The 21,065-nt window shown below is 48.5% G+C and overlaps 2 protein-coding genes across 10 annotated transcripts; one reads left to right on the top strand and one right to left on the bottom strand.

Annotated features, from left to right (window-relative positions):
* Positions 1-7,197: 7,197 nt before the first annotated feature.
* Positions 7,198-16,599, bottom strand: LOC306803346 (uncharacterized protein). 9 transcript variants are annotated; one of them, XM_079308698.1, is made up of 4 exons: positions 15,409-16,599; positions 14,920-15,067; positions 12,050-12,832; positions 7,198-7,282 (listed from the first exon to the last, which is right to left on the bottom strand). In XM_079308698.1, the coding sequence occupies exon 1, from the start codon at positions 16,318-16,320 to the stop codon at positions 15,883-15,885; it is 438 nt and encodes a 145-aa protein (XP_079164824.1). In that variant the 5' UTR covers positions 16,321-16,599; the 3' UTR covers positions 7,198-7,282; positions 12,050-12,832; positions 14,920-15,067; positions 15,409-15,882. The 9 variants fall into 9 exon arrangements, 7 of the variants coding, with proteins under 7 accessions (XP_079164824.1, XP_079164822.1, XP_079164823.1 ...); XR_013774604.1 differs by lacking the exons at positions 7,198-7,282; positions 12,050-12,832 and adding an exon at positions 12,972-13,598 and having other exon boundaries at positions 15,409-15,651; positions 16,335-16,599; XR_013774605.1 differs by lacking the exons at positions 7,198-7,282; positions 12,050-12,832 and adding an exon at positions 12,972-13,598 and having other exon boundaries at positions 15,409-15,651; positions 16,105-16,599.
* Positions 16,600-17,092: 493 nt separating this feature from the next.
* Positions 17,093-19,703, top strand: FOXG1 (forkhead box G1). Its single transcript, XM_079307549.1, has one exon. It carries the CDS (start codon positions 17,341-17,343, stop codon positions 18,715-18,717), a length of 1,377 nt encoding a protein of 458 aa, XP_079163675.1. The 5' UTR covers positions 17,093-17,340; the 3' UTR covers positions 18,718-19,703.
* Positions 19,704-21,065: the final 1,362 nt, after the last annotated feature.

Raw genomic sequence — 21,065 nt, forward strand, 5'->3', positions numbered from 1 at the left:
TCACACACTGGAAGAACCTTTTCTAAGTGGGAAGTGTACTGTAGGAGGTAGAGCTGCTCAAGAGGTAACACTGTGCCAAAGTAGCACCAGAACTGTGGGTTAAAAGACCAAATGTCTTCCTCTTCTATTCTGTCCCTTCTATCAGGACCGTAAACACAAAGATACCTGAGAGGACAGAGGAACTCTTCAGCTGGAGCTGCTGGCAGAGCAAGGGCTTGAAGATGTGTCCTGAAGAGCAGCATCAGAAACCAAGCAGTCTGTGCAATGTCAGCCCTACAGGTTTTTTTGGGAATGTCTGATTCTGGAGACCTGAGCAGACTGTGCTGCAAAAGGGAGGGCTGTGCTGCATGGAGGGATCTGCAGAGCTGGGACAGTGGTCCAGCTGAGTGTTGAGCTTCATCCTAGACCCTATTCCCTGTACTTCAGGACCAGGGCACAAGGCAAGGGTCCTGAAGTGCAGTGACAGTGAGTATGTCTCAGTGCTGGTGGGACCTTACCTAGGGGCAGCCCCAACAACAGAACAGGAAGATGTTGAAAGCTCTGAATCCAGCTAATACTGCCTGATACATTGTTTATGAACACTGCACAAAATCTAGGGGAAAGGGTAGCATTCTTCTGTCACCAAAGGAGACAACAGACTGCATATGTTACAGAGGCTGATACAAAAAACTCATTTCCAAATTGACATCTGCAAGTATTGGTGAGGTGCCTTGCCCTCTCCGAAATTTCTTGCTCTTGCCCTGGCAGATCAAGCAGCAAGATGCCATGGTCCATAAAAAGTGTCAATTTTAGCAAACAGAAAGGGTAGGAGTGAGTGGAGAATGGGATGGTTTCATAAGCTTGGGTTTCTGGTCAGAGAGTTCCAGTCCTGCTGGTGGTCCAGAGCAGACCAGCAAGTGCCAGGGCCGGGTGGTGAGGAAGGAGGGAGAGGCTGCTCCCTGTGAGAGGAACAAACTGAGCTGCCACACAACTCCCTGTAGAATGTTGGCAGGCAACCAGGACATTTTCTGCTCGTCCGTGGCTCTATGTGTCACCCAATGTGGGACACTGTCACACACAGTCGCTGGTGATAAAATAAATAGCTGGAATATGAGAACTGAAGCAATTCAAAGAAGACCAAGAGCCCTCAACAGGGAAGTGTTACCTTGGAATAAAGAACTATTCTACTTGAAATCCTTGACATACACGGTAGAACTGTATCTTTTTTTAATTCTTCCCTCCCCTGCCCTTCCCCGTCCCCCTTGCTGAGGTCACCCTGATGCAAGCAATGTATGAAGCAGGTGCATGTGAAAGCGCTATTACTAAGATTGTGAAATCCCAGAGTGGTGTCAATTTCCCTGCCTCTTGCATCATTCCTCTCCTTGTACTGGGGGCATTCGAAGTGCTGCTAACAAATTAGAGGATCTATCAAGCTTCAAAACGGACAAAGCCTGGTCAGGAGGTGTTAAAGCAGCTTGCAGCCCTGCACCCAGGGGGAAGGCGATCTCCGGCAATTCTGGCAGGAAGCAAGAACAAGGGAGTCCGCAGGAAGAGAGCAGTGGCACCCGGGCCATACCCTCGAGACACCCTAAAGGTTTCCTGCCCTCCTGGCTGCTTTGGTTTTTGATTGTTTTTCATCCATGATTTGAAGAAAAGGGGGAAAAGTATTCTTTCATGAAGGGGGAAGACAAGAAAATTATTATTTTGCTTCTTGCTTGACTTGAGGGCTAGAGATTAATCTATTTAGCCCTTTCGCTGGTTTGAATTAATGTCAGGAGGAAGAAATGCACCCGGGAAAATTAGACAGGAGAAGGATCACCTTTAGCTAAAACCGTACTTTTCGTGCATTAGTTTATTTGTGCTTATTTTTCCCACGCCGGTTCTCCGATTGTAAGGAAATATACCAAGTGCGAAATAAACGTTTCGACAAAGTAAATAACTGTTATTACTTCTACACGTCCATAAATATGGTCTAAAACCAATAATTGATCACAGTACTTTTCATTTCTTTGCTTCCACTTACTGAAGGACACCGTGCAACGAAAACCGCGGAGGGCACGGAGTGGAGGAGCTGGGGAGAGAGGGAGAGAGGGAGAGAAAGAGATGGAGAGAGGGAGAGAGGGAGAGAGGGAGAGAGGGCTGCCCTGCTCGGGAGCGGTGGCCCCGCCGGGACGAGGTGACACGAGGCTTTTTCTCGGCAAGAGAGATCGGAAGGGCAGTCTGAGGAGTGTGGTAAAGAAGAAGAAGCTGGTTTAAAAAAAAAAAAAAAAAAAAAAAAAAAGGAAAAGCTGGGGAGGTGCTGCCCAGGTAGATGGCGAGTACAGGGCTTACACCTGGGGTCGCGAGGTCTATCCCCTCGGCTTGCAGGACCCCATTTTTCCCGAAGCCCGGGAGGGCGGTGGATGTTGTAGGACATGGAGCGGGGGACCCGGGGGTCCACCCTGGCTCGGACCGGGGCCGCCTGCGCTCCCGACACATCGAGGGGCATCGGCTCAGCCTCCCGAGAGCCCCGCAGCGCTCCCCGGCCGGCCTGCTGGGGCGGCGGGGCCTGGGAAAGGGGCCGGCAGCGTTTGCTCGGTCCCGTCGGAAGCAGGGCATCTAAGGCGAGATACATGGCAATGCTCCCAGGTATCCCTTAGAGACCTCCTGCGGCCGCCTCGGAGTTGTTTAGCCTCCTCTTTTCCAAAGGAGTGGAGAGCGAGGGCCAGCCTCGTGATAGCCCTGCTAACACCAAGCGTGCTGGCAGCTCCAAGAACCCCCGGAAAGGGAGGCTGACATGACGGCTCGGGGGTGTCCTCCTAAGGGAACGGAGCTCTGGGTTTCCTTCACACCGCGGCTGCAGTGCGGGGCTGCCGAAGAGGGCTATCACCTGGGAAATTAGATAGTCAAACCTAACCGCTTCTGCTGGAATCGGGAAAACACAAGGAACCAAAAAGAAAAAAAAAAAAAAAAAAAAAAAAAAAAAAAAAAAAAAAAAAAAAGAAGAGAGAGAGAGAGGGAAACAAAACGAGAGAAATTATAGGTCTCAAATTTTCCTTAATTTATCTGCCTAGGCTTCCAAGCAGGAGGGAAAACGAGCCCTTATCTTTTTTGCTAAAGAAATTTCTGTGCATTCCCCATCGGAACCACATTTCTCCACTGCCAAGCAGCTCTCTTTCGAGTATGTTCACATTAGGTATGATGTTCATAATAATAACAACAACCCCGAGAATTATGAGACAAGTGCACGTTTGACAGTGTTTGAGGAATTCAAATACAGCTGCATCGGCTTTGTCTCTGGTTCAGTCACATTTATTTCCCTAGGCTAGGCAGACAGCCTGAGTGAAGCATGACAATGAGGTTTGTAAATAGCAAATGGAAGGGTTTGCTGGGTTGTTGGGTTTATGTTGGGTTTTCTTTTTTCTTCCTCCCCTCCCTGTTTGATTTTACTCTCAATCCAAATAACCTTCCTCAGTGAATGTTTCAGACAAGAGAATGTGAGCGGGAGGGGACGAGGGGGGCTTATAATTGCAGGTTCCCTTTGGAGCTGGAATTAAAACGCTGACGGCGTGTGTTGCAGAGGAAAGGTGCAGAGGCAGACACCGCTCTGACTGCAGGACGGCTGTGTTGTCACTGCTATAGCGTTTATTTACAGCCAAGCACTGGAGAGCGAACGACGACGCTTCAAAAGCACGGAAGTTGGGGGCCCTGCTCTCCATGCCGAGATGCCAGGAGCACCCCAGGCGGGAGAGGGACACAGGCCCAGAAACCCGCTCCCTCCACTGGGACCTCACATCCACACAAGGAGCGCCCCAGGGCCGGCGCTGCCTCTGGGCACTTTCACATTCGCACCTCTCCTGTGCGTCCCGAAAGAGGGGCTGGGGGCAGGGGAGAGATCAGCTGGATCTAGCTTTAAAACCTCTTAGTAGAGCGAATAGGTGAACATCAGGACAGCGAATTTCGATCGGTTACTGTTGCCAGGTTCAAGTGCCCTGTGCTTGGCACTGTGCACAGACCTGTACCTCAACGAAAGCACTCAGGATGGGTGAAATTAATAATTTATTTTGCTTGCACCAGAATCCTCACCCTTATTCAAGTCAGGTCGTCACTTCTACAGACCTCTCCTGAGAAATGTATCCCTGTCTTTTGTCAAGCTCTTATTCTCACCCACCCCGTAGCGTTGTCTGAGGAAAAAAAAAAAAAAAAAAAAAAAAAAAAAAACCCAACAAAACAAACCAAAAAACACCCGAAATACTTCAAGTACTTAAGACAGTTAAAACACATTTGCAAAAATGTCTGCAGTTCTTCAAAACTTTCCCTGCTTCCTTACCAAAGCCATCTTCCAAGTGGAAGTATTAGGAGAGCTTGTTTATTTGTTTTGGGTTGTCTCAAAACTCTCTGTCTGTCGCTGGTTATTGCCTAGAGTGCCCATCTCCTCACGGCCGGCCTCCCTGGGAGATGCTGTGGTCCTGGCAGCTGGATCCGAGCTGAGAACTTCACCTGATGCACAAATAACCCCCCAAAGTTTCCCGCAGAGACTATTGTGCTTTGCTAAGTTTTACGGAACATGCCAGTAACTATTTTTCTTGGGCTCTTTTTAGCCACTGCGGCTTCAGCAAAAGCCTTTTCTTGTGGCTGCCATTGCAGTCCCTATTCATGAAAAAGGGCAGGAGACGGACGTCGGAATCCTTATCTTCCCCTGGGAGGGCAGGAGGGAGAAATTAGTGGAAAGCTTTTTCGCTCGGGAAGCTTGTCACGAAGCGGGAGAAGCCTGTCCCTGCTCTCCGTAAGGCAAGGAACGAGACTGCAATAATAGAATACAAACATGTGTTTTGTTTTCCATTAAGTCGATAGACCAGACAAGGTCTGCCCCGGGGAAAAGATGACTTGAGCTGTTAATGAGAGCTGACACTAGGGTTTAAATAGTGAGAGCTCCTTTAGCCAGTGGTGTCTCGGCAATATTGCTTTTTTGTTTCCCCTTCTCCCCTCTTCTTCACAGGTCTGGGAATTGCCCCAGCAGCGTGCACAGGCACGGTGCCTACCAGCGGGGACATCTCTCAGGGTGAAGGTGGCAGGAACTGCCACTCCTGCGCGTCTGCTTTTTTCTTCCAAGGATGTCCCTTAGAGGAGAGGGGTAGGGCGGGGGGTGAAAGTGCTTATAATTCTTTTCTCGCTATCCCACATAAGGACATGTAAAACTGACCCGTTTTGTACTGGTAACAACGCTGCACCGAAAACTTTAGGGCGCACGAGGGGGAGCACAGCTGTGGCTGGCGCTCAGGAAAGCTCCGGCGCGGCTGGAGCGGACGGGCCGGGATGCGGGACGCGTGTCCCGCTCGGGCAGCCCGGGCACGGCTGGCTGGCCCCGGAGCGGCGGCGGGCACTGGCGGCCCGTGGCCACTAGATGTCGCCGGCGCCGTTCGGATGGCGCTGCCTCCGCGCTGAGCCGCCGCTCCGGCCCGAGGGCGGCCCGCGGGCAGCGCTCCGCACCGCACCGCACCCATCCGCACCGCACCCATCCGCACCGCACCGCACCCATCCGCACCGCACCCATCCGCACCGCACCCATCCGCACCGCACCCATCCGCACCGCACCGCTCCGCGCCGGCCTGCCCGGCCGGAATCACACACTGGCCCTCCCCTTCCCCGCGAGCACCGGGTCCCGAGGGAAACCTCTGAGTCCCAGCGCCGGCAGGACATTCTGCGGCTGGCTCTGCCGACCTGCTAAGTGAGGGGCTTTATGGTGTGAATTTCAACTACAAAAGGGTCTCTGCGGAACGCACTCAGGAGCCCCGGAACACACCGCGGGCCCCTCAGTAGCGTGTTCCCCTGGAGATGTACGGAGTTTTCGCTAGGGTCGGTTTTCACGGGGCAAAACACTGTGGGTGCTTGGCTCCCACGGGAATACGGTCCCATCGGTAAAGGGTACTGCACACACCGGGATCCCCCCTCATGGAACTCCGGTGCCGCCAGAGGCAGATGCGAAGCACGGAGTCGGAGGCTGGCCTGGGAAAAGCTCCCGAGCTGAGCATTTCTGTTGTGTGAAGTGCCCACATTAGCAGCCCGAACACGTAGGGAAAGGCTGACATCTGCGATTTGGTACGAGGCACCCGAGAAATGACAGACCTCCCGGTTCAGAGGGGCGCCCCCGCCTCGGCTCCCGGCGGGGGAGGGACCCACCGAGCCCCGGCGGCGCCTGCGGGAGCGGGTTGCCCCAGGGAAGGAAACCTCCTCTCCTGAGCTTTCCTCAAGTCTGAAAACAGCTACACGACACAGTCTCTAGATTTGGAACCTTCACGGTCAATGCCCAGAAGTGAAAAGATAGAAGGGGACCTTCGGTATAAACTTTGCGCCCGATTCCAGTGGAAGTACAAATAACAATAGTTTCCAGGCTTTTGTCTCCGGTTTACAAAATAACACGTAAAATTGAGGTTGCACCATGGGTCATTTTCCTCAGTCTTTGTGCCAACGCACACCTCTGCCTTCTGACTCTTCACTATATAGTTTATACACCACCCACCTACCACCCTCCCGAATTTTTCAAAGCCCATTCACATCACTGGTCTGAAGTAGAAAGAAACCAGAGCTACTTTATTTTACAAGTGCTGGCGAAACCCGCCTGGGCAGGAGAGACCCTTGGGAGCCGGCAGTGAAGGCGCGGTCGGACCGGGCTGCGCTCGCCTCACGGCAGGAGGGACCCGCTCCGATCGGCGTGGGGTCCACCCCGCTGTGAGCACGCACACATACACCAGAGACAGAAATTTGGAGACTTTTTGGGGCTGGGGAGTAAATAAAAAACGAAAAGAAGAGAAGAAAAAAGGGAAAATTCGTTCGGGATTAAATCCGAAAATAATAATTTTTAAAAGCCTCCTGAAAGAGGAGTCCTGAAAGTTTCTTCTAGATCTCTTCGTATTTTCTGTATTCTGTAGTTTGTACTGGGATGTTGGAGTCGCGTCATGGAGGAATATGCCATTTCCATGGATCTGTGTTTGTATGGTCAGAATAGTAAAGGGCACTCTTCTCACTTCGATAGGTTTCTGAGCCTTTGATGGGCTACGGCTAAATGGCACCTTTAAGTACCAAGATGCGGGGCAAAGGATACGTTGTAAGAACGGATAGGAGTATGCTTGGCATAGCTGACATTTATTGAAGTATCCAAAATTAAATAAGTTAGTTACAGATAAAGAGATGTTAGGTACTCCATGACACAATTGTTGCACGAACTGCCTTCAATTAAGTTGTTCTGCAAGCAGCTTCCACACGGTTGGTAGAAAGGAGAGATCTCATGGGCTGTTCTGCATTTTCAGAGACGATCAAGTCAATCCTGAGAGGGGAGGGGGGAAAAAAGTCGCTTTAGAAGGCGAAAAACTGCAGCTTCGGAGAGTTCAATGAATTCTTTTAAATGCCGTATCTCATAGAAAAGGCCTTCTATAACAGATTCCTAGATCGTGTCAAATTATAACGAATTGAATCACAAGAAGCAATTACAAAGCAAATATTGTGATCGGTGTTGTGAGTAAAATCGGAGCCGGATTTATAGAGGAATATTAACTCAGATTTATTTTATTTTTTAATCAACATTGATTAGAATGGTGTTAAGCCTAGAGACCTCTTCCTGTAGATGGCGTCCTTTGGGTAGCGAGTAATCAATAATAGTACAGTCATACTCAGGAGACTTTATTAGGCTTTGAATAATAAAATAATTAATATATTTTTAGTTATATTTTTATTGAAAGTGAAAACCTCTGGATTTATCATAAGCAAAAGTGTGTTTCTCCTTCACGTGGATGCAAATAAAATCTGTTTGAATAAATAAGTTGTTTCTGAACATTTTGTTGTCAAAGTGTTAAATGTCCCCGTCATTTTTATTCAAACACTAACATGATTACAGCCAATTATATATTCACCACTGTTCTTTATTTTAGAGTAATTGTACTTGTCACTAATAAAACAGAGACATAATGGATCGCTACTGTTCTGAATTTTAAAGCAATTTTCTGTAATTTGATTGAATTATACATCATCTCCACTACTTTTTTTTATTTCTATATTTTGAAATCCTATTTTCTTGAAAATTGCAGTTCTATTCCTGTTTTGTTGATCCTGAAGTAACTAAACCTTCTGTAACATTTATAAATAGAGCCTCGTCCCTTTTGAAATGTGGAAAATCATTATTTCAGTCCCAACGTACTGAAAGCTTTAGATTGAAAATCTGAAAGTCCGGAGAAGTGCCTAAACCAGACCGTTGGCTCAACACGCTCTCCTTGGAAATGAGAAGAACAAGCAGTGAGGAGAAAAATCTCCAGTGTGCACAGAAAGGATTGATGACTTTATTGCAATGATTTGAGGAGTTTTCTTGGGGCTCAAACATAGAAACCCATCAAGACAAGCAGCATAGTTGCTAGTATTCACCATGGAAGAAAAAAAGATACGGGAAAAACACACGCCAATTACATTCCTCCAAGAATTTAGAGTCACAATATACTGTCCGTATGTTCTTTTAGGTAGGCAATTATAGGTGAGAAGCCCAGGAGTGACTTGGCTATCTTTAGGAACAGACAACAGAGATGCAGAATGATACATAAGTATATGGAGGCACCGAAAATACACACAAAATACTGCGGTGAGCTGTTGTACTGCTCCTCGGGCTGTTTCTCTGCGAATAAGCTCTCAGAGGGCTGGAGTTTTGTTGTTGTTATTTTCCAAAGCCGAAAGCATGCCTTTAATTTAGCAATTGTATCAACCATCAACGCGGAGATGTATGATCTGCGTTGTCGACAAACACAAATCAAAAAATGATACAAAGGCTTTCACAAGTTAATTTCATATGACAAAACACGTGCCCACCACAACATACAAAGTTGAACTATCGCTTGCAAACCGTGCGATTGGATAAAAATATACTTTTTAAGAACAGTCAAACACAAATGTTTTCTCCATTATTGTGTATGGCAAAACTAAGGGAAGGCGCAGGAATGAGCGGGTGGCTCACTGTGGGATGCTTTCCGTGAAGCTTTAGCGGGACACGATACCGACCTTCAGTGAGAACCAAGCTTGTTGCTTTTGAGGATTCCCTCTTTAGTACAGCCACAGAAATTAGCTTGAAGTCACCTTGGAAGGCAGGGGGAAAAAAATAACTACTAGTATCGTTTAATTAATTCCAACGTGTACAACGACTTGAGAGACTTTTCTTCGCCTTTTCATTGGTGTTTTGAAATGAATGCGAAAATAAAGTGTAATGCCATCCTCTACAATATTCTACTAGAAGATAAATGGAAATTATTTATTTGTTAAGTTTCCGTAGCTACGGCATGATTTCATTACTTGACGGCGTTTATAGCTCTATTATAATAATCACTGTTTTCTAAAAACTCCTAGGAAACATAACCTCAGTGTATATGAGTGTCTATGCAAGTTCCCCATCTAAAAGATGGAGAGGAGAAAATACACCAAAGGGATGCATCCCGGTTTCTACGTTTTTTCTCCCCGCATTGTCAATGCCGGGAGAGTCTGTCTGCAGTCACTACATTTTCTTGGTCGAATTATTATCGAGGCAAAACTACGAGCCCCAGGCTTTAGCGAGGCATGGTCCGTGCTCGGTGGGAGGGACACAAATGGGATTTAACTTGTTGCCAGTCATTTTTGTGTGTTTGTTTGTTTGTGCTGGTGCTTTAAAAGCGAAACAAATTCCAGAAACAAAGCGGGGGGGAGGGGGAGGCCGGGGAGAGAGGGAGGAGGAAAACAAGCTCTATATAAAAGGCATATCATATTAAAATAATACATGGACACACCCACTGATATCAAGGGTACGATATCAGCCCTTCCCCAAGAAACTTATTTCTAAGTGGTAGCGGTTATAATCATCCAACAAGCCCCTTGCCATCACTCCCCCCCTCCCTTCGCTAAAGAAAGGAAGAATGAAAGAAAGAAAACATGGAGACCACCCTGCCCGATATAAAAAGTGTTCAGAATAAGCTACACAAAGAGGCAGATCCTGCGGGCCCTGCTTGTGCCAGGACGCCAAGGAGCGAGCAGGGTCCGCTCCCCGAGCAGCCTCATTGGCGCTAGCGCCAGCCCCATCACCCCGACCCCTGCCGAGCACAGGTCCGGCCACCTCGCTCCGGCACCTCCTCACGCCTGAGCCCCGACAGGGGACAGCCAACATCATCCTCACCCCGAGGCTGCCGAACGCCTTCTCCTAGAGGGGTGTGCAGTCCGTTGTGGCTTGCTTTCCACACCGGGCGTTTTGCTGTGGTTACAAGGGGACCCCGGGGCGGGAGATGATAGGAGGACAGGGGAGGATGATGCGCTTTTGTAGGCCCTAAAATTGGATCCGCGGCTGACCCGGCCGAGTCCGAGACCCCGGCGAGGCGAGGGGCGCGCTGGAGGCGCGGTGCGGGGACAGGGCCGCGGCGCACGGAGCGGCGGGCGCGGCACGGCCAGGTAGGACGGGCGGATTGGAACCCCGGCACCGGCGCCCCCCCGCGCCCGCATGCCTCTGGCGGAGCGGGAACAGCGCTGGGAGAAAGAGAGACCGAATCCATCCTTCTGCTGGGGAAGGGGTGGAAGCCGTGGAGGGTGGGCGCGTGGAGCGGGGGAAAGGGCGTCTTTTCTCTCGAGTCACCAAAAAACTGCAAAACCAGATCCATGTGGCAGTTGCCAAATATTATGTTTATAGGAAGCTAAAGAGCTTTACAACAGAAGCATGAAAATATTCCAGCAACAGTTTCTTAGGAGTCAAAGAGCAGCTAGAGGTCTTCATCAAGCACTACTTGGAGTTTGTTTTGTTGGGTTTTTTTTCTCTCCAGGTCTTCCACCCCCCCACCCCGCCCCCCGTATTTTATTTCGCATTCTTTGCTTCAATATCACAACGCCGACAAAAGCACCGGCCTAGAACGTTTCAACAGTAAACACAACAAAATATAAAATTATGCATTTAAGCCTCGAGAACAGAGTAAGATCTTTAACTTGCTCATTTCTCCCTTGCTTTTTATTATCGTCGTCTGCATAATTCTGTAGATAATTCTTAAAGGATATTTTAAATTTTTGTTTGATTTCTGAATTAAGGAGAGCTTTCGTTACATGGTTGTACCTATTGCCTAGGCAGGTGTAATGGCTCTTTTCTGCACACCGGCATATAAAATAATAGCGATAATTAGGATCTAAAAACCTGCAGGTCTTCAAGTTGGCCGTGAGTATAAAAATATTCTGTTCTGAAAAATGCTGGCAGTGGCAGCTAAACACAATAAATCTAGTAGATGGTGTACACTCCCTAGATAGACTTTCTGTGGATGGCATTCTACAGATACAGGAATAAATAAATAAAATCTTCAGCTTTTAATTAAGGTGATTTCATTCAGACCTCTCCACTCAGCGTAGTCGCCGTGGGAAATGTATACTCCAATGTTTACTCGGATCTCTTTCTGTCACTATTCTGTCTTGCTTTACGCTTACGACATCAGCGAAGCTTTCTGGCCCCTACAGGCATTGTTTCCCATTTCGACGTTCTCCGTTCAACCTCTGCCCGCCCAAGAAACTCCCTGAAGTTCAACAGGAGGGGAACTCGGTGCACTTAGTTTATTAATGTCATTGTTTTAACGCTACCTCTCCCCTAGTTGCGCAGGCTCTTCTAAGGTACACAGTGCCCTGCTGGCGGTCCCTTATGGTACAGTGCAGCTTCTCAAAAGATCATCGGAGGGAGAAATTTAGTTCTTTTTGAAACATTTAAGCAACTGAGCAATTAGTTCTGAATGGGGTGGGGGGAGGGAAGACTAGAGAGCTTAAATAAGGGGGGGAGGGGGGAGAGACACAACACAGCTAGCCCGAAAACAACGGGGATGTGTATGCATGGGAGGGAAACTTAAAAGGTTTGTATTTAAAGTGTGCTTGCAAGGTCCTCGGCACAATATGTGCTGCTCTCCTTAAAGGGGCACCGAATGCCAATAACCATTAGTCATCCAGTAGGGACCTTTCATTACAGATTTATCTTTAGGGGGAGTTCCCCGAAGGGAACATAGCTGCGGATTTCAAACCCGGTCCAGTTACAGTTACACAGTGCATACCTGCTGCAATAGAAGGGAGAGATACTTACCAGAGTTTCGGGAGTGCGCGGATAGCACAAAGGTCTCTGCAGTGCTCCTTTCCTCTGCGGAATACTATCTTGCATCCGAGGCAGTTCCCGGTCTATATTTGATATTAACAGCCTCAAACACGAGGCTCTCCCATAGACATTTTTTTTCCAGGGTTTTCAAGCAAATTTCTTGGTGCCACAATGTTATGATGGAAGGATGCTGAAATGACAGGCCTCGTAGACGCTTGTCTTAATCATCGGCTTCTTAATTTAGTTTTAGTGCTGTGGTTTTGTGTGTGCGCGCGTGTGTGTCTGCGCTTGTGTGCGCGCAAGAGAAGCCTCTGACAACCTGCAGCTTCCTAATGACTGACGAGGCAGGGCTGCTGCAGCAAAGTAACACTTCCCTGGTGTGAAGACCTCTTACTGGGAAGTTTAGTTCACTACTGTTCTCGCAATCCTAATCGTATAACTTGTAACTAAAACCCATGGAAGAAGGATATAGCATGCTAAATAGACTAACTTCTAATCACTAGAAGCTGTTGAGGATTAACTGGAAGCTGGCTAGAGGCGGATACCTAAACTTAAATCTACAAATGCGGAGAGAAGTCTGGACCATTGAATGCTTCTTCCTCTCCCTCTCTGCCTCCATTCATCCGTCCACCTTCAGTCCCATTCACCCCTCTTCAAAATGTTTGACTACCCCTTTCTCTTTGTTAGCGCACTGCTCCGTCCCCATTCGCCATGCCTTAGCAGCAGGGTATCAGTATCTGCTGAGCAGTCCTTACCTTAATTGCCCCAGGTAACCTAGAATAAATAAGGCAAGTTTATAGTCAAGGGGGAATAGAATTATATAAGAATACATGGAGGCATTTACTATACCGAATGTGATATTACTGATTGTTAAACCGAAGTGTCCGGACTCGTTTCATGGAAGCATGATGCCATCGAAGCGTGGTTATTAAATACCCTTTCTTCATGGCTGAAAAAAAACCTCATTCATTTCTTAAGCTGTCAGTACATTTTAGCAGCTTAACCGCCTTGAAAGAGCCCGAGAGTACAGAGCCACTATACCCGTGTGAAGGGGAATTGAAGACTGAAGCTGGGGGTGGTGCAAGGGAAGTAGGCTATATGCATTAAGTGTACATTGGAGAGGGTCTTTTCTTCCTTTGGCCTTTAATTTTAAAGCAAAATAAAAAATTAAAACAAAAACAAAACAAAAAAAAAAGGGAGGGGGGAGTGCGGGGGGGGGAGAAAAGTATGTGGTTGAAACAGTATCCCCACGAGTTATACCCAAGAGCTGTACGGAGATCGCTGTTGAACGGCACTTCAGCCAGGACGTTTTAGCTTTGCTATTCAGCCCCATTCTGACCCCGGAGCTGGATACTCTCAGTCCATCCCCGCCGCTCGGTTCTGTCGACCCGCAGCGTCGACGAGCGTGCAGGTGAGGCATCGTTCACACTCTGCAGAGAGCCGGCTCCCCTCTGCACACCCACCCGTATTCACAGGGCTAGGGCTGTGCGCCTCCGTTCCACGCACAAGCTTCTCTTCCAAACATTCCGCAAAACCTTTCCTATTAGAAAATGCTGCCATGAGGGACTTTCTTAAGAGAATTCGGGCTTAGCCAGAGTTGAGCGGTCAACCCTGCTGCTCATGCGGTACCCCAACGCACAAAGGTACCACTGAAGTCGTGTTCGGGGCAGAGCTCAAGAAGGAGCTGGCGTTAGAGTAAGATCCCGCATTTTCAAAATAAGTAGGTCTAGTTTTATAAACGGTACATTTTCTGCCGAAGGGAAAAAAAAAAAAAAAAAAAAAAAAAAGACTCGAAAGTTAAAGTCCAGCAGAAATTATAACTGACGTGGCTTCTCATACATATTCTTTTCTCTCCTGTAAACAATTAATTAATCTTCATGGATTTAGAAAGATATGTACTACATATTGGACAAAACATTTCCTTTTTTGGTAGAACTGTATATCCATGGCATTAAAAAAAAAAATATAAATCCTAAGTTTGTGCATAGAGTTTTGTTCCGCATCTGTGACAAATGACCGAATGTTAAATCTAGATCATCAAATGTTTTTAAAGTGTGCTTCTTCTGGTGTTAGCCTTTTGCTCAGAAATGCAAAAAAGATAAAACTTCTATTTTCTCCCCTGCTACATTTTCATCCCTGATCACAACACAAAGTAAACTCAGCTTTGACCTAAGAAACACCTCAAGGCATTAAAATTTCAACAGGCAATGTCAGTGTTACATTAAACAAGAACTCCTCCAGTTCTCTACAGAGCTGGGATTTGAATAAAACGTTCAATGTTAACAAACAATACACACGTTTGGCACTTTGTGTATTAAATGGATCAAAGAGATTTGATAAGGCACAATACACCATTTGTACAGACCTGATTGAGTTAATATAATATCAGCAAATTTTACAACGAAATGAATCTGTTTCTTTTCTTTGTGTTTAAAACCAGCACAGATTACAAATTTTAATGATCTGAAAATGTTTGGTATACAAAATCATGCTTATTTCAGTATTAGCAAAAACACAAGAAATTTTTCAACACAAACACCCAGCTGTGTCTATTTTAAAAGCAGTTCAATGACAGCTTGCACTTATGAGCATGCAATCAGCTAATTTCGCTTTTTTTTTCTTCTGTGTTAATCAACACTTTCCTTCCTGCATATCAGAGTACAAATAGTATAGTTACTCCACATCAGTAAATGTTTACGTAACCTGTCCTTTCTCAAGAATCTGGTTACACCGAATCATTACATGCTAGACCGAGTAGGAAAACGCACTGGGCCCAGCCACCCTAATGGGATCCTAGTGCACTGTAATGACACATATTAGTTAATGATCATCATAATCATAATAATATGCAGGAAGCTTACCTTTCCTCTTACCCCTTGCCATGGTAGAGTCATATAATATCCTCCTCATTGCACTCTTCTTCAAGAAATCCCATACATTGACTTCAGTGTTGAGAAACGAAATTATTATATATTGTCTTGATTTTAAAAACCCAAACAACCTGAATTTCTAAAAAAAAAAAAAAAAAAATCCCAAACCAAACAACAAATAAATAAAAAAAGAGTAGTTGTTGATCATTAACTTGTATGTGTGTGTGTCAGTAGCAACCTGTTATGAAATTGGTTAAATAAATACAATTGTGGTAAGGTCATTCGAGGTTAATCCAATGCACAGAGTTCATGTCATCCCCAATTGCAATTGTTTATTACCGGTCCACTTTACTTGTCCTCGTTATTTACTGTCTCTTTCTCACACTCGTTTTTCCTCCCTCCCTCGTACACACACATACACAAACACATATATAAAACTCACGTCTTCACAGAACTACATTCATTGCATTGTGCTCTAACCTGAATTTCCATGGGATAAATTATTTTAGCTGGGCTTGAGCTTCACGTATTGTTTCTACGGAGCATCTTTCCCTCCAGCACAAACGTGAAGCAGCTTAACGCGGTGCTAGACGTTTGCTGCAGCTTTGATCTGAATGAGATCAGCACGCTCTCTGTCCATTACATTTCCCCTTCTCCTTTCCGAATAAGAAAGCTGCGCGATGTATCTCATTTTGCTTTCCGCTTGATTTTTTTGTTCCCGTGCTGACAGTAAAAACCGATATGCTGTGGACGATTAATACCCAACCCGAGCCCGAACCTCTATCACCGCATCTACTTGGGGAAAGCAGCGGTGCCAGACCCTTTCCCGGCCCCTGGAGCATCCGGCCCGCTGCCGCCCGCTCTGTCCCTTCTCCCAGCAAAACCAAACCCCGCGGAACTCAGACCCGTGGCCAGGCCCGCGGGCCGGGCCGCCAGGCAGCCGCAGTGTCGATTTCATGGGCTACCAATACCAACATTTATTTTGTACTCCTGGCGCGGCCTGCGCTGGGCCGGCTCAGGCAGCCGCGGCCGGGCCCGGCGGCTCCCGCGTGGCTCCGGCGGCCGCGCAAGGGCGGCGGCGGGCAGGGAAGCGCGAAGCCCGGCTCCGGCCGCCGGTGACACGGGGCGACAGCAGGGGAGGAGATGGGCCGCTCGCAGCCGAGCCTCCCAACTCACAGTGCGGAGAGAGGCCCGAGCGGGCCGGGGCGGACCCCGTCTTCCCCCGGCAGGCCGCGGGCAGCGGCGCTCGGCCCCCGGCCGCTGCCGCAGCCCGGGCCCGTCCCGCCGCCTGCGTCCGCTCCGGACGATTGTTTTGTTTTCTCCCTCGGTAAAATAACAAACACGAATAACCGGGCCTGGGAAAATAAACTCGCCGAGCGACTTCGGCGGCATCCGCAAAGTAGTACCTCCGCCGCCACCGGTGCGCCGCGGCCGCTTCACCCACCCGGCCTCCCACCCCGCCTCCTTCGTCGCCAGAGGAAGGGGCAAAGCGGCTCGTGGCAACTTGAGCCGGCCGGAGCAACTAGGGGAGCGGGCGGCCGGGCCGGGCCGGGCCCGCCGCCGCGGGACGGGCGCGACTTGTTGGGCGCGGGGGGATTTGTGCTGGCGGCGGGCGGCCGGGGGGGCGCGGGGCGGGGGGCGCGCGGGGGCGGGGGGCGCGCGCCGCGCGGTGATGCGCCGCTGTGCCGGTATCCGTGCGCGGCGGGAGCCGCGGCGGCGGCGGGGGCGGGGCGCGCGGGGCGGGGCGGGGCGGGGCGGCGCGCCACCATTGGCCGGCGGGCGGGCAGACGCGCGGGCACGCCGCCGGCCCTGATTGGGCGGCCGGTGGGAAAGGTTAAACCAAAAAATGTTTTACAGCCCCGGTGCGTGCCGGCAGCTCTGAAATTAATTGCGGCCGGGGCGGGCTGTATCGCCCGTCTGCCTCGCTCCGCGCCGGCCCGCGGCGGCTGCTGCTCCCTCCTGCCTCCCCCTGCGCTGCCGTGCCGGGGGAACCGGGCACCATGAAGTAGCTTTTTTTTTTTTTTTTTGGTGTGTGTCTGTGTTTGTGTGTTGTTGCTTTTTTTTTTTTTTTTTTTTTTTTTTTTTTTTTTGTAGGTTTCAGAGGGTTTTTTTCCCGTTTTTACCTTTTTTTTTTTTTTTTTTTTTTTTTTTCCTCTCCGCTCCGGCTCGGTTTGATTTTTCTCTGATCGGCGATTATTATTACTATTATTTTTTCCCTCCCCGGCGGTTCCTGTCCGTGCTACATGACTTGCCAGCGCTTGAGACTGCGGTCCAACTGCGCTGCCGCCGCCGCCACCGCCGCCGGTGGTGCCGCCGCCGCCTCGGCCACCGCCGCCGCCTCGGCCGCCGCCTCCGCCGCCCCGCGCGCAGCTCCCTCGGCCGCCGCAACTTTGCCCCTCAGACTAGTGTGTGATGTTGGACATGGGAGATAGGAAGGAAGTGAAAATGCTGCCGAAATCCTCCTTTAGCATAAACAGCCTGGTGCCCGAAGCCGTCCAGAGCGACAACAACCATAGCAGCCACAGCCACCACAACAGCCACCACCCCCATCACCACCACCATCACCACCACCACCACCACCACCCGCCGCCGCAGCAGCCCCAGCGAGCGGCCGCAGCCGAGGAGGAGGACGAGGAGAAGGGGCAGCACCTCCTGCCGCCCCCCACTGCCACCGCCTCCGGCGCCCTGGAGGTGGCCAAGGCGGACATGCTGGCGGGCAAAGGCGAGGCGGGCGCGGCGGCGGCTGCGGCGGAGCTGGAGGAGAAGGAGAAAGCGGCCGAGGAGAAGAAGGGGGCGGCGGAGGGGGCCAAGGACGGGGAGAGCGGGAAGGAGGGGGAGAAGAAGAACGGCAAGTACGAGAAGCCGCCGTTCAGCTACAACGCGCTCATCATGATGGCCATCCGGCAGAGCCCCGAGAAGCGCCTCACGCTCAATGGCATCTACGAGTTCATCATGAAGAACTTCCCCTACTACCGGGAGAACAAGCAGGGCTGGCAGAACTCCATTCGGCACAACCTCTCGCTCAATAAGTGCTTCGTCAAGGTGCCCCGCCACTACGACGACCCCGGCAAAGGGAACTACTGGATGCTGGACCCCTCCAGCGACGACGTCTTCATCGGGGGCACCACCGGCAAGCTCCGCCGGCGCTCCACCACCTCTCGGGCCAAGCTGGCCTTTAAGCGGGGCGCCCGGCTCACCTCCACCGGACTGACATTCATGGATAGGGCAGGATCCTTGTACTGGCCTATGTCCCCCTTCCTCTCCCTGCACCACCCCCGGGCCAGCAGCACTTTGAGTTACAATGGGACCACGTCCGCCTACCCCAGCCACCCCATGCCCTACAGCTCAGTGTTGACTCAAAACTCCTTGGGAAACAACCACTCCTTTTCCACGTCTAATGGGTTAAGTGTTGATAGACTAGTCAATGGAGAGATACCTTATGCCACTCATCACCTCACAGCAGCAGCTCTGGCCGCCTCAGTGCCGTGTGGCTTGTCAGTTCCCTGCTCCGGCACCTATTCCCTAAACCCCTGCTCTGTAAATCTCCTAGCAGGACAGACGAGTTACTTTTTCCCCCATGTTCCTCACCCTTCAATGACTTCTCAAAGCAGCACTTCAATGACGGCCAGGGCAGCCTCCTCCTCCACGTCGCCACAGGCGCCCTCCACTCTCCCCTGTGAGTCCTTAAGACCTTCTTTGCCAAGTTTTACAACGGGACTTTCCGGAGGACTTTCTGATTATTTCACACATCAAAATCAGGGGTCTTCTTCAAACCCTTTAATACATTAACATCCATGGGATCAGACTGTAAGTGAACATTTTACACACATTTGCATTGTAAATGATAATTAAAAGGAAAAAAAAAAGCAAAACAAAAAAGTCCAGGTATTTTTTATTAAGTCCCCCATTTTCTGTACGTTTGTTCAGTCTTTAGGGTTGTTTATTATTCCACCAAGGTGAGGAGTGTCAGCAAGGTGCAATGTGGGGAGATTGCATTGTAGACTATGAAGTTTGGAAGAAAAAATTATAGTAGAATGTGTATCTAAATAGTGACTGCTTTTGCAATTTTTTACTCAAATATGATAAGTCTATCACTAAAAGCCGCCCGATTCTCCATGTTTGCAGTATTATAAGTTATCATGGATATGTCGGTGGGTGCAGACCTAGAAAGAAAAAAAAAATCAAACCAAACCACTAAATTTATGAAAACTATAAAAAAAATCTTAAAACATAATTTGTATTTAAGCAGAATTAATAATGACAAATGCCCAAGATCTACTTTTGGCCATTTATTATTTTATTCTTTACCGAATTGCTTTTTTTTTTTTTTTTTTTTTTTTTGTTCATTTGTTTGTTTGTTTACTTTTAGACCAAAGATTGGATTTTAGAAAATGCACTCAGTGTACGAAGTAATTTAAAAAAACAGCAACATTATTTCAGTTTGCAGCACTGCCCGTTCAAATGAATCAGAAGGGGACAAAATTAATGATTGCCTTCAGTTTGTGTTGTGTATATTTTGATGTATGTGGTCACTAACAGGTCACCTTTATTTTTTTTTCTAAATGTAGTGAAATGTTAATACCTATTGTACTTATAGGTAAACCTTGCAAATATGTAACCTGTGTTGCGCAAAAGCCGCATAAATTTGAGTGATTGTTAATGTCGTCTTAAAATTTCTTGATTGTGATACTGTGGTCATATGCCCGTGTTTGTCACTTACAAAAATGTTTACTATGAACACACAGAAATAAAAAAATAGGCTAAATTCATATATACTTGATAGTTTTTTTGTCTCTTTTATTAACCCTAATGTGGCAGAGGCTTTAAAGTTACAGTGAGATCAGAGCGCTGCTTATTGCACAGTCCACCATTTTTCACATGCTCCCTTCTTTCTCCCCCCGCCCCCTCCCATGCTGTCTTTAACTGCAGTATTTTCAAATGTAAAGGATCAGGGTATTTAGCCAAAAGCCATTGACACTGTTTTTATGTCCATTTTGGGGCAGAACTCTTATAAAGTCTGCTTAAAATGGTTTGTAGGAGGTAGGGTGTCTTTCTAAAATCTGACTTGCGCTGAAAATGCCTTGCATTGCATATGTATGCATATATACATACATACATATACAATATAAGTATATAAGCACACACTTGGAAAAAAGCCAAGGTGCATTATTGTATAGGTACGTCTTCTTCCTGCAATCTCTGAAATGCATTTGAAGACTTATCCTCCTGAAAGAAATTTATTTTGTTTCTATGATGACTCGAGATTTATTAGCAAAGGATGTGTGTATGTGCACACATACACACACATATTAGCTACGGTATGACCTTTTGAGCAAATTCAGCAAGCTATGTATGTATGTATGTATATAAAATATAACCCTTATCGTAAAGGAGCACTCTTCCGGTAGTGCCTAGGCTGTGTGCATCTCTATGCTTCTCCTGCTGCAGACACTTTGGCTTCGGGTGCGGTGGCATAGCGGTGTTTTCTGGCAGCAGGCAGGTCTGTGCCGCGTCCCCGGGGCAGGCCGGGGGCAGAGCCGAGCGCGGCGAGGTGCAGGAAGGCGCAGTCCATGGCAGGGAGGCAGGGCGCCGGGCCCACGTGACGGCCGGCCCCGCATACCGGTGCCGAACCTTTTGGGGGGCAGCAGCAACCAACCAAACAAACTGGCGAGGAAAAACAACCAGCAAACCAAACCTCTGTGGATGCGCTTCAATGGAAAGTCTGAAAACGAGCTCTTTTTCCCTCGGTGCCTGCTGAAGCCCAGTAACTAACGCAGGCGCCCCTTAGAAAGCTCCGCTGCCCGGAGAATCGATCCATTAGTTTTGAGGGGGCAACGCTGCTAGTAATTTTAAGAAGCATTTAATCCTTGAAAGAATTGGTGTCTTGATGAGTTTAGGGAACCCTATAAAGGCCACAACTCTTGAAAATAATTAGAAAACTTGTGCAAAAGGTTTAGGAACTAATTGGATCCCGCGGTGAGTCCGCAGAGGACAAGTTGTTCATTTGTTACGTTTGTAGTCTAAACTGAGCTCTGCAGCAGTGCAATAAATCGGCGACTGCTCACAATAGGCCCAATGAAAAATAATCTCTAGGTCGGAGATGTTATCGCAAACGCTTTAAAGAGCTTATCTTAGAA

This window comes from Erithacus rubecula (genome assembly GCF_903797595.1).
Source record: "Erithacus rubecula genome assembly, chromosome: 6".
NCBI lineage: Eukaryota > Metazoa > Chordata > Aves > Passeriformes > Muscicapidae > Erithacus > Erithacus rubecula.